Raw genomic sequence first — 15,473 nt, forward strand, 5'->3', positions numbered from 1 at the left:
ACACACACACACACACACACACACACACACACACACACACACATATGTATATATATATATATATATATATATATATATATATACTGTATATATAACCGTTCAATTATAATGCCATATGATTACATAATTGATATATAACATTCATGACTGTTATATAAGAACATCTTATATTTTTAGATTTATTTATTTAATCTAGTAATAATTATTTGTATTAATGTTAAAGTTTTCACAGTATGAGGGAGTAAAATAAATTAAGTGCAATCAGCTCCAATCAGGAATAATAGAGAATATTGTAGTAAATTAAACCTTTTTTTTTAATCTAAGAAAGAAACGTGACATCTTCATTTTGTTTGTTTATAGAAAAAAGTTATAAAAAAGTTGTAACTAATAAATGTCAAGTATTGATATTTGACCTGATCATTCAAGAGAATAAACATTTTGTGATAAATTGTTGATGCAAATTAGGAATGAAAGTGAAATGAAATATTACAGATGTTTAAATGACAGTGACATCACTGTGTCACAGCTTCAGATGTTGGTCTCTCTCTTTCACTCGGTAGGAAACAGGCTCTATTTTTAAAACAATAATTCTGACCCTTCATCAAACAGACAGAAGGATCTGAACATTTTTAATTCAGTGCTTTTTGTTTATGAATGTCAAGTGTCCAGCAGAGGAACTTATGTCCACCATGTGGTGGGGAGAGCTCGTAAAGACGTTGTTGTTGTGTGTGTGTCCTCAGGATCGTCTGAGAGCCTCAGAAACGCAGACAACATCAAAGGTCTGAAGAGGAAGAAGGTCGTCGCAGAGAATCAGCTGAAGAAGATTCCTAAGTCTCCGGTGAAGAAACCTCTGCAACTGAAAACATCTGGACCTTCAGCGTCGTCCAAGGGGACGCCTCCTACCTGCTCCTCCTCCTCAAACAGTCCTACCCACAATCCTTCAGCCTCACCCGGGGGGAGAACTGACCCTCACTATGCCCCAGCAGCTACAGCCCCCCCTCAGGGGTCGTCCTCGGCCGATGCTGAGAGGCTGAAGCAGGAGGAAACAGCTTCTCCGTCACTGGACCCCCCCGATGGTGAGGAGGGCTCTTTGATCTCTGCCACAGTGTCTCAGCACAAAGACGGCAAGAGCCCCCCCCCCAGCTTCGAGGGAGACCCCTACCATAGCAGCGCTCCTCTGGATGTCCTGCTGAAGGCCATGGAGCCGGACTTCACTTCTCTGGCTGAGAGGAAACGCCCCCTGCAGGTCACAGCCCCCCCCCTCCACACTCAGTCCAGTGGTGAACTAACAACCATGCCAGCTGTGAATGCGGGTGTCCACACCCCGCCCCCCCACATGCAGACTTATTACATCGACAAACAGGGAAACTTCATCGGCATCGCGGCGCCGCTACAGGGGAACATGCAGACGTCCACACAGGGAGCCCCCCTCCCCCCCCTGCACTCCTCTCCGCTGCCGACCCCACACATGAGCTTCAACACGGGACCGTCCACCATCACTCACGCTCCAGTCCCCTCAGGGTCCAACGCTTTGCCGCAGAGCCAACCCCCTGTTGTGCACACGTGCCAGTCCCTGTCCGCCAGTGTCCCCAGCACCATCCAGGTCCCCGTCACCCCCGGCAGCAACCAGGTCCAGATGACCACAGTCATGAACTTCGGTGCCGAGCAGGTCTCCAAGGACCAGAAGCCGAAGAAGCCAGGAAAGTACGTGTGTGAGTACTGCAGCCGGGCGTGCGCCAAACCCAGCGTGCTGCTCAAACACATCCGCTCCCACACAGGTGAGCGGCCATACCCCTGCGTCACCTGCGGCTTCTCCTTCAAGACCAAGAGCAACCTGTATAAGCATAAGAAGTCGCACGCTCACGCCATCAAACTGGGTCTGATCGCCCGCTCAGAGTCCGGAGGCGGGTCTCTGTCTCAGGAGTCCGACAAAGCTCTGGGGACACACTCAGAGGCAGAGGAGAGTGACGATGATGATGAGGAAGACCCGGACTCGTCTCAGAGCAGCGTGGCCGCTCTGTCCGAGAACAGTTTACAGAACGCGGGTACGACCCAGACCGGCCACGGGGAGACGGACTCAGCAGCTGTGTTCGAGTCCATCAGACCAGCGTCTGGACACAGAGCTCACGAGCCCAAAGTCACAGCTGCTCTTCCGAAGGTGGTGGTGTATCCAGTGAACGTCTCCCCCCTGAGGGCGGACAGCCCCCGGGTCACAGGTGCAGCGCCCGAACAAGCTGCTGCACAGCGGCAGAGAGACTTCCAGACAGCTAACCTGAGGTCCAGCATCACAGTTCTGTCGTCCCTGAAGGAGGTGGATGGTTCAAATCCCTCTCTGGACACTGTGAGTGAGGATGAGGACCAGCAGTGTAAGTCTCCTCTGCTGGGGGGGCACGCTCAGCTGCAGAGACAGCAGGCGACGGACTTCTCTCAGCAGCAGCAGGTCAAGTGTCTCCTCAGTCCTCGCAGTCTGGGCAGCACGGACTCCGGATACTTCTCCCGCTCCGAGAGCGCCGATCAGGCCATGAGCCCCCCCAGTCCCTTCGTCAAGATAACTCCTCCTGTCGACATTGACAACGGCAAGAACGTCCCTCCTGTGGTCGCCACGGTGATGCACATAGCAGCTGAGCAGAAGCCGCGGGCCGCGGAGGGACAGATGCGTCCGCCGTTAGAAACCAGAGCGCTGTCTCTGGAGGAGCGGATCTCCAAGCTGATCTCTGATAACGAAGCCGTGGTGGACAACAAGCAGCTGGACAGCGTGAAGCCTCGGAGGACGTCTCTGTCCAGGAGAGGAAGCATCGATTCCCCGAAATCTTACATCTTCAAAGACTCTTTCCAGTTTGATCTGAAACCAATGGGACGAAGATCCAGCTCCAGCTCCGACATCCCCAAGTCCCCGTTCACCCCCACAGACAAATCCAAGCCGGTGTTCCTCCTCTCTGTTCCCTCTCAGTACCCCCCCATGGACTGCCTGCCAATAACCAGGAGTAACTCTATGCCTACCACACCTGGACACTCTGCCCTCCCCCTTAACATCGCCCCCCTCCCCCACCCTCTGAGAATATGTCAGTCATTTGACGATAAAATCAGTTCCCCGAACGACGACGTGTTTTCATCGGCGCCATCGACCCCAAACCCGGCGATTCACTCTCGCACGTTAGTCAGACAAGCAGCGGTGGAGGACTTCTCCACGGGGGAGGGGCACAGCCTCCCCAGCGTCCGCTCCATGGACGACAGCTACCACGGTCCGAGCGGCTCTGGCGACCTGGTGCAGAGGAGCAGGTCGTTCGAGCATAGTCAGGACAGGAACAGGAAGCCGCTGCAGAACAAAGGGACGATGTACGAGTGCGAGACCTGCAGGAACCGCTACAGGAAGTTGGAGAACTTTGAGACTCACAAGAAGTTCTACTGCTCCGAGCTTCACGGCCCAAAGAACAAGCCGGTTGTTGTCAAAGACACGGATCAGGATGTTTTTCACTCAGTCCCCAGATCGACCAGCGGCTCAGGAACACTCGACCAACAGACTTCAATCAGGAAGCGGAGGAAGATGAAGAGCGTGGGAGACGAAGACGATCAGTCTCCAACCGACACCATCCCTCCCTGCTCTGTTAGTTTTGAGCTGCCAACAGGAAGTCGTTCTTTTCCTCAGCCCGCTGTGATAGTGGACATTCAGCCCAAAAACAACCAGTCAAAGCTACCTCAGATCCAGCTCGTAGCCAGGGGGATAAATCCTCCAGAGTCCAGACTGTCCCCCATTCGAGAGACCCAGATCAGCTCCTCCTCTAAAGGGGAGCTTCAGAGACAAGGCAGCGGGACGTCCGTCATCAGACACACCAACTCCCTCAGCAGACCCAACTCCTTTGAGACAGAGTCTATAGACAGAGCTTCCCCTGTTGACAGCATGGACAAGGATCCTCTGAACAAGTCCAAAATAGATGCTGCAGGAAGTGTCTCGGCTGACGGTTACCATGACAACCTGTCCATACCTCAGAGTGCTGCCGACTATGGAAAACAGAGGAAGGATCAGAGCGGTGACGGCGCAGCAGCAGCAGCCGGTGAGAACTCCACCCCCGTCCATCAGTCTCGTCTGGTCCGTCAGAACAACATCCAGGTTCCTGAGATTCTGGTCACAGAGGAGCCCGACAGAGACCACGAGACCCAGACCACTGAAGCGGCAGAGAAACCAGCAGACCAGTTCAGCTGGCCTCAGAGAAGTGAAAGTCTGTCCAAGTTACCAGCAGAGAAACTCCCCCCTAAGAAGAAGAGGATCCGTCTGGCTCAGATGGACCAGTCCTCGGGTGAGTCCAGTTTTGAGTCCAGCCTCTCACGGAGCCTCAGCAGGGACAGCAGTCTCTCTCGATGTTCCAGCATCTCAGCCTCTTTTGACAGAGACGAGCCGTCCAGGTCGGACAGTCCTTCCAGAGGAGACACTGTGGGCAAAGCTCCGGAGCCTCAAGGTTTACCTGCGGCCTTCAACACCCTGGGCATACCTGGAGTGATGAGGCGAGCTGCGTCTGAACAGATCACCTGTACTCAACCATCTGTGGAGATCTCATGTGACTACCGCAGCAAGTCTTTTGACTGTGGCAATGTGTCCCCCAGCAGGTCCCTGTCGCCTGTTGGACAGCCTAAAGGTGGACAAAGCTCCCCAGTCACCCAGGTGCCGCTCATTGAAAGGAGGCGGGGGCCATTAGTTCGTCAGATGTCTCTAAAGATCGGCCCCGAGAGTCAGCAGCCAGTCCGGAAATCAGTCTTACCTCTGGATAAAGCTCCCATCACAAACGTCAGCTCTCTAACTCAGACCAGGTCCCAGCAGATCCACATCGCCAACAGGTGTCCGATGGCTCCGCCCTTCATCCTGCAGGGTGGAGAACTGCCGCTACAAAAGAATGAGCAAATGGTGCAGAGCATTAATTTGGGCTGCCCCACCCTGCAGCCTCAGGTCCACGGACTCCCTCACCCCTGGCATCAAACATCCAGGGTCCAGATCTGTCACAAGATTCAACCTCCGCTGAACCAGATCTTAGTCTGTCGAGAGAACGTCCAGAACCCTCCGGCTGAGTCTGAGGAAAAGAAATGTTTTGTGCCCAAATACCAGCTGCAGTGTCCCGCCCTGAGAGCCAGCAAATCGTTTTCATTCTCCAGCTCACAGGCGGCTCAGATAGCTCTGCCGGTGTTAACCATTCCTATCGCCAGTCCCATTCTCAACATCTCAAAATCCTCAGAAGTCCAGAACGTTTACGTCGCTCAGCACAGTCACCCGTCCTCCGAGGTGAAGACAGTGGTCTTATCAGGTGAACAGCGCAGAGACCCGTTCGATCAGAGTCCAGCAGGTTCTGTACCTCTGCCTCAGATCCTGATCACTCATGAGCAGCTGCAGCCCGCTCCCTCTGTGAGTAAAACCTCGTCCTCTCTCAGTGTGGACTGCGACGCTCATGTTCCAGCAGTGAGGAAAGACAGGACTCAGATGGCTCACACTCATAACCACGTTGGAGAGCGAGCCCCCCCCCCCGGCTCTTTACACTGCACTCAGAAACTGGCCTCGGTCACTCTGTGTCCACAGCAGGAACCCACGGCCTCCAGTAAACGGATGCTGTCTCCCGCCAACAGTCTGGACATCTACATGGAGAAGCACCAGAAACGTGCGAAGGACGAGCATGGCGTGGCGTGTCTGACCGACGGCAGGTCCGTCAATTACCTGAACTCTAAAATGTCCGAGGTGACGAGACAGAGGAAGCTGACGCTCGTCCGGCAGGTTTGTACAACGGAGCCGGTGGACAGTCCCATCGAGACGGAGGCTCCACCCCTCCCTCAGGTTAAAGCGGGGGGGGGGAAAGACTCAGAGGCTTCAGATGACGTTAAACCGATGTCACCTGACTGCACCGGCCTGGAGAAAGACACGAGCACTGTTGTTCATGAGGGTCCGGCCCTGAACACAACACCTGGTGGTCAGGTCACCTCCACACCAGCCAGTAACAGTCTGAGGCCCCAGGAGAGAGCTGAGGACCTGAAGTGGACTCCTGCTAAATCCCCCATCAGGCCCTCCAGCTTCCACGGGGGTCAGGTGAAGTTGACAACGTCCGTTTCTGTGGTGAACACCAAGGACAGCCACCGACTGTCTTTCCCCAGCCTGAAGACCGCCACCACCTTCACGTGGTGTTTCCTGATGAAGAGGAAACCTCTGCATGTCCAGCAGACCGACCTGAAGACCTCAGCGTACGCCACCTGGACTGTCAGCCCCAACAACCCCAACCCCTTGGGGCTGCCCACCAAGGTGGTCATGTCTCTGTTCGACTCCAAGCAGTGCTCCAAGAAAATCCACTACACCTCAGCCATAAGAACAAGTGGGAAATCTGACTTCCTGTCGTACACAGGGAAGCTGAAGGACGTCATGCCCCGGGTAAGAACTCCACTTCTAAAGTCTTACAGTCCCTCCAGAAAGTCACGATGTCTCGATAATTAACGCAAATTCAACCAGTCCCTGTGAATTCTGTGACCCTGCATTTTCGTCCAATCACTGCTGCAGACACATAAACACACGAATGACATGGACGTTTCATGTACACCAACAAACATCACTGTTAAAGACCATGTGCAGACATTCAACATGTTTTACATGAAAGGGTTAAATAGTTCTGTAGTGCTGCAACATTGTGGTGGAACCACAGATGTAGAGCTGCTGGAGCCACCTGAACGACGCTCCACTACATATATTCTCCAGAGGAAATAAAATATCTACAGCAGTCACATGATCATTTTTATGTTTATCTACATTTGAAGAACCTGACAAGCCAATCGTCACTGAAGAGTCTGTCATGTACAGCTGATAAAAACACATGGTCAGAGTCATATTGATATTTAAGGCGTATTGATGGATTTCCAAACATCAGTCATGTATTGAGTAACATGCAAGGAAACATTCCACCTTAAAAGACTGCAGTAGCTAGTAAAAACATCCTTTCATTCATCTTTCACTCTGATCAAACAGTTTCATACACACATAAAATAAAACATCTAAAACATTTTAAAACATTTTAAAACATCTAAAACATCTAAAACATTTAAAAACATCTAAAACATTTTAAAACATCTAAAAACATCTAAAAACATCTAAAAACATTTAAAAACATCTAAAACATCTAAAAACATCTAAAACATCTAAAACATCTAAAAACATCTAAAAACATCTAAAACATTTAAAAACATCTAAAAACATCTAAAACATCTAAAAACATTTAAAAACATCTAAAACATCTAAAACATCTAAAAACATCTAAAACATTTAAAAACATCTAAAAACATTTAAAACATCTTAAAACATCTAAAACATCTAAAAACATCTAAAACATCTAAAACATTTAAAAACATCTAAAAACATCTAAAACATCTAAAAACATTTAAAAACATCTAAAACATCTAAAACATCTAAAAACATCTAAAACATTTAAAAACATCTAAAACATCTAAAAACATCTAAAACATTTAAAAACATCTAAAACATTTAAAAACCTCTTAAAACATCTAAAACATCTAAAAACATCTAAAACATCTAAAAACATCTAAAACATTTAAAAATATCTAAAAACATCTAAAACATCTAAAAACATTGAAAACATTTAAAAACATCTAAAACATCTAAAAACATCTAAAACATTTAGAAATATCTAAAAACATCTAAAACATTTAGAAATATCTAAAAACATCTAAAACATTTAGAAATATCTAAAAACATCTAAAACATTTAGAAATATCTAAAAACATCTAAAACATTTAGAAATATCTAAAAACATCTAAAACATTTAGAAATATCTAAAAACATCTAAAACATTTAAAAACATCTAAAACATTTAAAAACATCTGAAAACACCTAAAACATCTAAAACATTTGAAAACATCTAATCTGGGTCACCTCCTGCACTCACCTGGATTTATTCTCACTAGAACCAGTTGCCTTTCATTTTCAATGAATTATACAAAAAAGATAGACATTTTTTGTATTTTCATTGCAAAAACACAACATCTAAAAACATCTAAAACATCTAAAAACATTTTAAAACATCTAAAAACACCTAAAACATCTAAAAACATTTTAAATCATCTAAAAACATCTAAAACATTTAAAAACATCTAAAAACATCTGAAAACACCTAAAACATCTAAAACATGTAAAAACATCTAAAACATTGTAAAACATTTTAAAACATCTAAAACGTCTAAAACATCTAAAAACATCTAAAACATTTAAAAACATCTAAAAAAATCTGAAAACACCTAAAACATCTAAAAATACCTAAAACACCTAAAAATACCTAAAACATTTAAAAACATCTAAAAACACCTAAAACATCTAAAAAAGATCTAAAACATCTGAAAACACCTAAAACATTTAAAACATTTAAAACATTTAAAAACATCTAAAACATTTAAAACATCTATAAATTGAGAAGCATTGAAAAACATTGAAAAACATCTAAAAACATTGAAAAACATTTAAAAACATCTATAACATTTAAAACATTTAAAAACATCTATAACATTTAAAACATTTAAAAACATTTAAAAACATCTATAACATTTAAAAAATTTTTAAAACATTTAAAAACATCTATAACATTTAGAAAATTTAAAAACATTTAAAACATCGAAAAACATCTAAACGACATCACAACTTTTAAGAAAAGCTGCTGTGAAATCAGGTGTTTTAGCTGCAACAGTCCAGAGCCTGTGAAATTCTGGAGGGACTGATCTTATAATATTATATAATTAATGTTTCTCTTATTAATATTGATGCCTTGTTTCTTGATCAATTAATAAATCAATGACTTCCTGCTGCAGGTGCCAATCACTCGGAGGTCTGTATCAGCTGAACCTAGAGGGAAAGTTCAGCCAGAGAATCAAACCAGCAACGACTCAGACAAAGAGCTGGTTTCTAAAACGGAGCCGAGACGAGTCAAAATATTTGATGGCGGGTAAATTGATTCATTTATTGATTATCTTTTATATTACTGTTGTAAATCTCATCTGCTCAGTTAGAAATGTTTATTCTCACTGCCCTGTTACAGATTCAAATCCAATGAGGAGTATGTTTACGTGCGTGGGCGTGGCCGTGGTAAATACATCTGTGAGGAATGTGGGATCCGCTGTAAGAAACCCAGCATGCTACGCAAACACATCCGCACGCACTCTGACGTCCGGCCGTACCACTGCGTCCACTGCAACTTCTCCTTCAAGACCAAAGGTGAGAGGTCACGGCAGCGTCAGTCTTCACAGCTGTAACCCTGCGTCATCTCATATGATGTGATACTGACGTTTTTACACAAGCATTCACTTCCCAGACTGAAGATGATCCAAAATTCAATAAATATATAAGAAATATCATTTCAGTGTTAATGATCTACTTCATGTGGTTCTAAACAACTGGATATATCAACATAAACTCTGAACACCATGATGAATCTAGAACCACAACTTTAACAAAATAATTTTTCCATTCTCTGATCTGAATGTAAAGTTTGTTTTTTTGACACTTTACATTGAGACTATATGTTTTTAACAGACTTTAGCTGCTGCTTCACTTTGTCCTTTTGTAAAGTTATGAAATGAAACATGTTGTTTCACCATCTCTCAAACCAAGACAGTGTGATTCACCGTCTTTATCGAACTTCCTTCCCACGCGACGCTGCAGAACAGTACTTTGTGTCAGAGCAGCCCACGTTCATTTAAAAATGTCTTCATCAGTTACTCACCCTTTACATGCAGCATCCTCTTACATAAACTCCTTCTGTGCTATTGTTTGAGCTCTGCCCACCTGTAAGACCTCACTGCCTCCCCCCCCTTCAGGAAACCTGACCAAGCACATGAAGTCCAAGGCCCACAGCAAGAAGTGCATGGAGATGGGGGTTCCTGAGGGTCTCATTGAGGACCAGGACGCAGAGGACTCTGGTACAGTTCTTCACTGTGTCTCTTCTCATAGAAAATGGAATATGTTTTTATAAATTCAGAGTTTTATTGACATCACATCTTTAATACACACAGGTCTTATTTACCCGTCTGCTGCGGTCTCAGATAACAGAACAGTTTCCTGTTCTGACATCAGATAGAAAACACACAGTGTCCCTGCTCCCGCTCTGGTGCTATGTCGATCAATAGCTTCGCCATGGTCTAATTAGAAATTCTAAATGCAGCTTCCTCCTCTGTTAACTCGGAGCGCATGTGGGCAGTGTTCACGGCGTTTAGAAAGAGGAAATTACTGCGTCTAATTTTAGAAGAAAAAAGAGAGAGAGAAGCTGCTGAAAGCGTTTTCTGGTCCCAGTCGCTGAGAGCATGTTTGTTTTTCCTCCTCTGTCTGTGATGGAGCTGCAGGGTGTGAAACGCTGTGACTGCGGCAGCACAAAACATCCCTGAAGATTTAATGATGGATTTTCTCTGTATGTCATTACGACAGAGTATCAGGGCCACACCGAGGAAAACAAACCTGAAATTATAAGAATAAAGTCGTAATATGAGAGTATAATTTTAGGTTCCATGTTGTTTTAGAAGGAAATATCAGAAGCTTTAAAATGAGGAACTTGGAGCATCTGGTGAAGTTCTACTTTGGCAGAGGTTTCACTAATAAGGAGATACTTCATCTTTTAGCTCATCATCCTCATCAAGAACCAGAGTTGTTTATCTGTTGTTAGACAAACAGCAGCTGCCAGAAGCAGCTCATGCTGACACTGACTGTCCTTTCACCTGTTAATAATTAATATTTCTAAAAACTGTTTTTTTTCTCTAGAAATTTTACATTTAAAATTCTAATAATATTATGCTTTTATTCTTATAATATTATGCTTTTATTGTCATAATATTATGCTGATGATGATAAGATGATATTGGAAGATATTTAATGAATGAAATCTGTTGCTGTCTCCAGGTGATCGCAGTCAGGTGAGCAGCGCAGACCGCCAGGACTCAGATGGCGATGACTCGGACGGTCCTGACGATGAGGAGAACGATGACAACGAGGAGGAAGAGGAGGACAGTCAGGCGGAATCTGGCCTGTCCACCAACCCCTCCGTCTCCGCCAGCCCCCAGCACGTCCCTTCCAGAGAGGCCGACGTCCCCCCCAGCTCCCTCCTCGCCCAGATGTCCATCAGCTCAGTGTCTCTTCCCCTGTCCCAGCCTCGGGCTCCTTACTCCTACACCTCAGACTCAGACTCGGTCCCCATGATGAGCCCTGTGTCCCTCAGCAAGCAGATCTCCATCTCTGCATCCTGCTGCAGCTCCCTGCCCCTCCCTCACTCACCTCCACCTGTCGCCACCACCTCAGAGTCGTACACCTCAGACACAGAGTCAGTGCACATGATGAGCCCAGTGTCCCCCTGCAGGCAGATGTCCATCGACTACCCCGACTTTGATGTGCCCCCTAGTCCCCCAGTGCCAGGCAAGGGCTCCAAGCTAGGCCAGGTGAGACCCATGTACTCTCATTGTGTGTCTCTCCCCCCCCCCCCCCGCCTGCCTCCCTCCTTTCCTCTCCATACCCTCACTTTGAATCCAGCATGCGAGGCACTTCCACACTGCTGCTGTGACACAAGGTGAATAGTCTCATCAGTTTCTTTTTATTCAGTCTTCATATATAAAACAGTAAATATGAAAAACAAAGTCAGCTGAATCTACCCGCCAAAATAAAAGAAAATGATTCACTCTTGTAGTCCTCAGAAATATCTCTGTAAAACTAAAACTAAAAATAAAAAAGGAGGAAATTACACATAAAAAAACTTACATTAGCATTGTTCCATAATTTAAGAAATCATTGACATTTGTCAGAAACAGCTTTACAGATCTTTCTTTTGAAAACCAAAAGTCAATTACACATTTTAACATTTAAATTTGTATTGTTCCATAATTTGACCCCAACGATAGAAATACATTTTCTTTTAGTTCCTTTATCTTTTTGTACAGTAAACTAAAGCGAGAGAGAGACAGAGAGAGAGAGACAGACAGAGAGACAGAGAGAGAGAGACAGAGAGAGAGAGAGAGAGAGAGAGAGAGAGAGAGAGAGAGAGAGAGAGAGAGAGAGAGAGAGAGAGAGAGAGAGAGAGAGAGAGAGAGAGAGAGAGAGAGAGAGAGAGAGAGAGAGAGAGAGAGAGAGAGAGAGAGAGAGAGAGAGAGAGAGAGAGAGAGAGAGAGAGAGAGAGAGAGAGAGAGAGAGAGAGAGAGAGAGAGAGAGAGAGAGAGAGAGAGAGAGAGAGAGAGAGAGAGAGAGAGAGAGAGAGAGAGAGAGAGAGAGAGAGAGAGAGAGAGAGAGAGAGAGAGAGAGAGAGAGAGAGAGAGAGAGAGAGAGAGAGAGAGAGAGAGAGACAGAGAGAGAGACAGAGAGAGAGAGACAGACAGAGAGACAGAGAGAGAGAGACAGAGAGAGAGACAGAGAGAGAGAGACAGAGAGAGAGAGAGAGACAGAGAGAGAGAGAGAGAGAGACAGAGAGAGAGAGACAGAGAGAGAGAGACAGACAGAGAGACAGAGAGAGAGAGACAGAGAGAGAGAGACAGAGAGAGAGAGAGAGAGAGAGAGAGAGAGAGAGACAGAGAGAGAGAGAGAGAGAGAGACAGAGAGAGAGAGACAGAGAGAGAGACAGAGAGAGAGAGACAGACAGAGAGACAGAGAGAGAGAGACAGAGAGAGAGAGAGAGAGAGAGAGACAGAGAGAGAGAGAGAGACAGAGAGAGAGAGAGACAGAGACAGAGAGAGAGAGACAGAGAGAGAGAGACAGAGAGAGAGAGAGACAGAGAGAGAGACAGACAGAGAGACAGAGAGAGAGAGACAGAGAGAGAGAGAGAGACAGAGAGAGAGAGACAGACAGAGGGACAGAGAGAGAGAGAGAGACAGAGAGAGAGAGACAGACAGAGAGACAGACAGAGAGAGAGAGACAGAGAGAGAGAGACAGAGAGCACACCTGTTGAATTCTGAACATAATATAATTATAACCAACATTGTGTTTCTGACCATCTGGTTCATGTGTCTCTTCTGTCTCTTAGAAAATAGATGAATCTCTAGATGACAGAGAGCAGCAGCCACAGACCTCTTCACATCTTTGGACTGAGCCACAGTTGAGTCAGGAAATAATAACAATAATAATAATATTAATTTTTCTCTTTCCTCAGGACACCCCCTCCCCCCCTCCTCCTGCTGTGGCCATCAGTGACCCAGGGATACCTGTGGACCGCAGCACTCAGACTTCCTCCTATGCTTCTCAAGGTCCCGCCCACTTCCCCCTACAGGGTCTCTCCCATCCCCCAGGACCAGAGACCCAGACCCACCTGTTCAGTCACCTGCCCCTGCACTCCCAGCAGCCCTCCCGCTCCTCTTACAGCATGGTCCCGGTGGGGGGGATCCAGCTGGTGCCCGCCGGCCTGGCAGCTTACTCCACCTTCGTACCGATCCAGGCAGGTCCGGTCCAGCTCACCATCCCAGCAGTGAGCGTCATTCACAGAAACACGAGCCCGTTACCGCCCCCCAACACACCCCCCCATCCGGAGGGCCTGCAGACACAGCCTCTGGTGGTGCAGGAGCCAATTAGCAGCGTTGTCCCCTGCTTCCCCCTGGGGCAGGTCACCGGCCTGCAGGCTCAGACCATACAACCAGTGGGTCTGGAGACCCTGAACCTCATGGGTCTGACCAACACAGGCCTGGCCCCCACCCAGCTGCTCCCCCAGCAGGGGCTCACCCTCAACGCCACCCTCGGGCTGCAGGTTTTAGCTGCCAACCCCACCTCCCAAAGCAGCACCGGCCCACAGACCCACGTCCCAGGTCTGCAGATCGTCAACATTGCCCTGCCTGCCATCATTCCCTCTCTTAGCCCCCTCTCCACCCTCAGCCCCCTCCCCGGGTCGTCTGACAGGCAGGGCAGCCCCGAGGCTCCGGGAGCAACTCCACCTCAACACGAACATGGGGGTGGCTCTTCACCCCCCGGCCCTCTGAAGGTCAGCAGCTCCGCAGAGCTGACCACAGGCACCAGGGTTAGCCCCGGAGGCAGCGTCGGGGCAGAGCTCACTCAGACTGTAGAGAGGGAGGACAGGGATAAACCCCCCCATCGTCCATCTCCAGCTCCGCACAGTGCTCAGTCACCAACTGAGGGCATTAACGATCCTGCAGCTGTGAGAGCGGCGGCATTGAGCAGCTGGCAGAAGGTGATCGATGAGGATAACGAGGTTTCCAGTGACGATGAAGACAGACTGGTCATCGCCACCTGAAGCCCTTCTTCTTCTCTTTTTGTAACTTGTCACTTTGTAAGACTGAAACACTTTTCAGGGGTTTGTTTCTGCACAAATCGCCTTTCAAAGCACAGATGCTGACATTCATATTGTATGTGCAATCATATGACAATTATGATGATGATGATGACCAATCATTTTATTTTTACCTTTTTGTCAGCTCCAGACATTTTCTTTTTTTGTACATGTTGTATAGACAATTGTGCCTTTATGGAGTTTCTTGTTTAGGAACCTGTAAATATTTCATGAATTAAATTCAGTAGTTGCTTGTGTTTATTTCAAAAAATAAAAGTAAAAAGAAAGTAAAAACATAATGACGGAGAATATCTCAGTTTTATTTTGGAGGATTTGTCATTCGTAAAGTTATGGAATTATAAATGTTGTACTGGTATATGTACATTTCTATGGATTATTATGGGGCAATGTTTCTGTGTACAGATGTTGTGTTCAACTATTTATTATAATCCATCTAGTGCCCATTATGATTCATGAGTCCATAGGTATGTGCATTATAGTAGCTTTACATTTCTGTATCAATATTCTGAAATGTATCAGTAAAGATTTGTTTACAAACATTCAGCTGGTGTCAATGGATTTTTGGCTGGAGCGCAACACAGGAGCCAGCGCTATAACTGACTGCCTTACTATACTATGACTTTTTATGCCTTACTATACTATAACTTCTTAAATATCTTTCATGTCTTATTGTACAATTAATTCTTTAATGACTTTTTATGACTTACTATAATGTGACTTTTTAATGACTTTTGATGCCTTACTATAGTATAACGCCTTAACCCTCTGGCTTTGTTCAAAATCACTATCCACTCAGCCTGTTTGTGGCCATTTTTGGCCACAAACAGGCTGAGTCTGTAATTTTTTAGATTTTTTATGTTTTTTGCTATTTTATCTACAAACATTTTTTAGCTAACATCAGTTCTTGTCATAAGTATAAAATATCCATTCCTTTTTAATTTTTTAACCATTCAAATGCCAGTTTGTTTGCACAATGCACTTGTTGGAAAACAACCTCAAAAATGACCATTTTCTATATTCTCAGTACTACTGGATTTTCTTGTATTATTAATAGCACAGGCTGAGATATGTAACTGATTAACAACAACACTGATTATTATGCATTGTTATTTTTGTGCAGGGAAAGCAAAGTAGATAAAACTCCCACTCAGCGTGTTCGTGGCCAAAAATGGCCACCTCCTGTTTGCATTC

At 45.9% G+C, this 15,473-nt stretch overlaps 1 protein-coding gene across 1 annotated transcript; it reads left to right on the plus strand.

Annotated features, from left to right (window-relative positions):
- The first annotated feature begins 1,433 nt into the window (after window positions 1-1,433).
- hivep1 (human immunodeficiency virus type I enhancer binding protein 1) lies at window positions 1,434-14,769 on the plus strand. Its single transcript, XM_022757309.1, has 6 exons — window positions 1,434-6,397; window positions 8,833-8,966; window positions 9,060-9,235; window positions 9,838-9,939; window positions 10,910-11,442; window positions 13,137-14,769. Exons 1-6 carry the CDS (start codon window positions 1,469-1,471, stop codon window positions 14,223-14,225), a joined length of 6,963 nt encoding a protein of 2,320 aa, XP_022613030.1. The 5' UTR covers window positions 1,434-1,468; the 3' UTR covers window positions 14,226-14,769.
- Window positions 14,770-15,473: the final 704 nt, after the last annotated feature.

The sequence above is a fragment of the Seriola dumerili genome, unplaced genomic scaffold, assembly GCF_002260705.1.
Source record: "Seriola dumerili isolate Sdu_G_001 unplaced genomic scaffold, Sdu_1.0 BDQW01000273.1, whole genome shotgun sequence".
Classification (NCBI taxonomy): domain Eukaryota; kingdom Metazoa; phylum Chordata; class Actinopteri; order Carangiformes; family Carangidae; genus Seriola; species Seriola dumerili.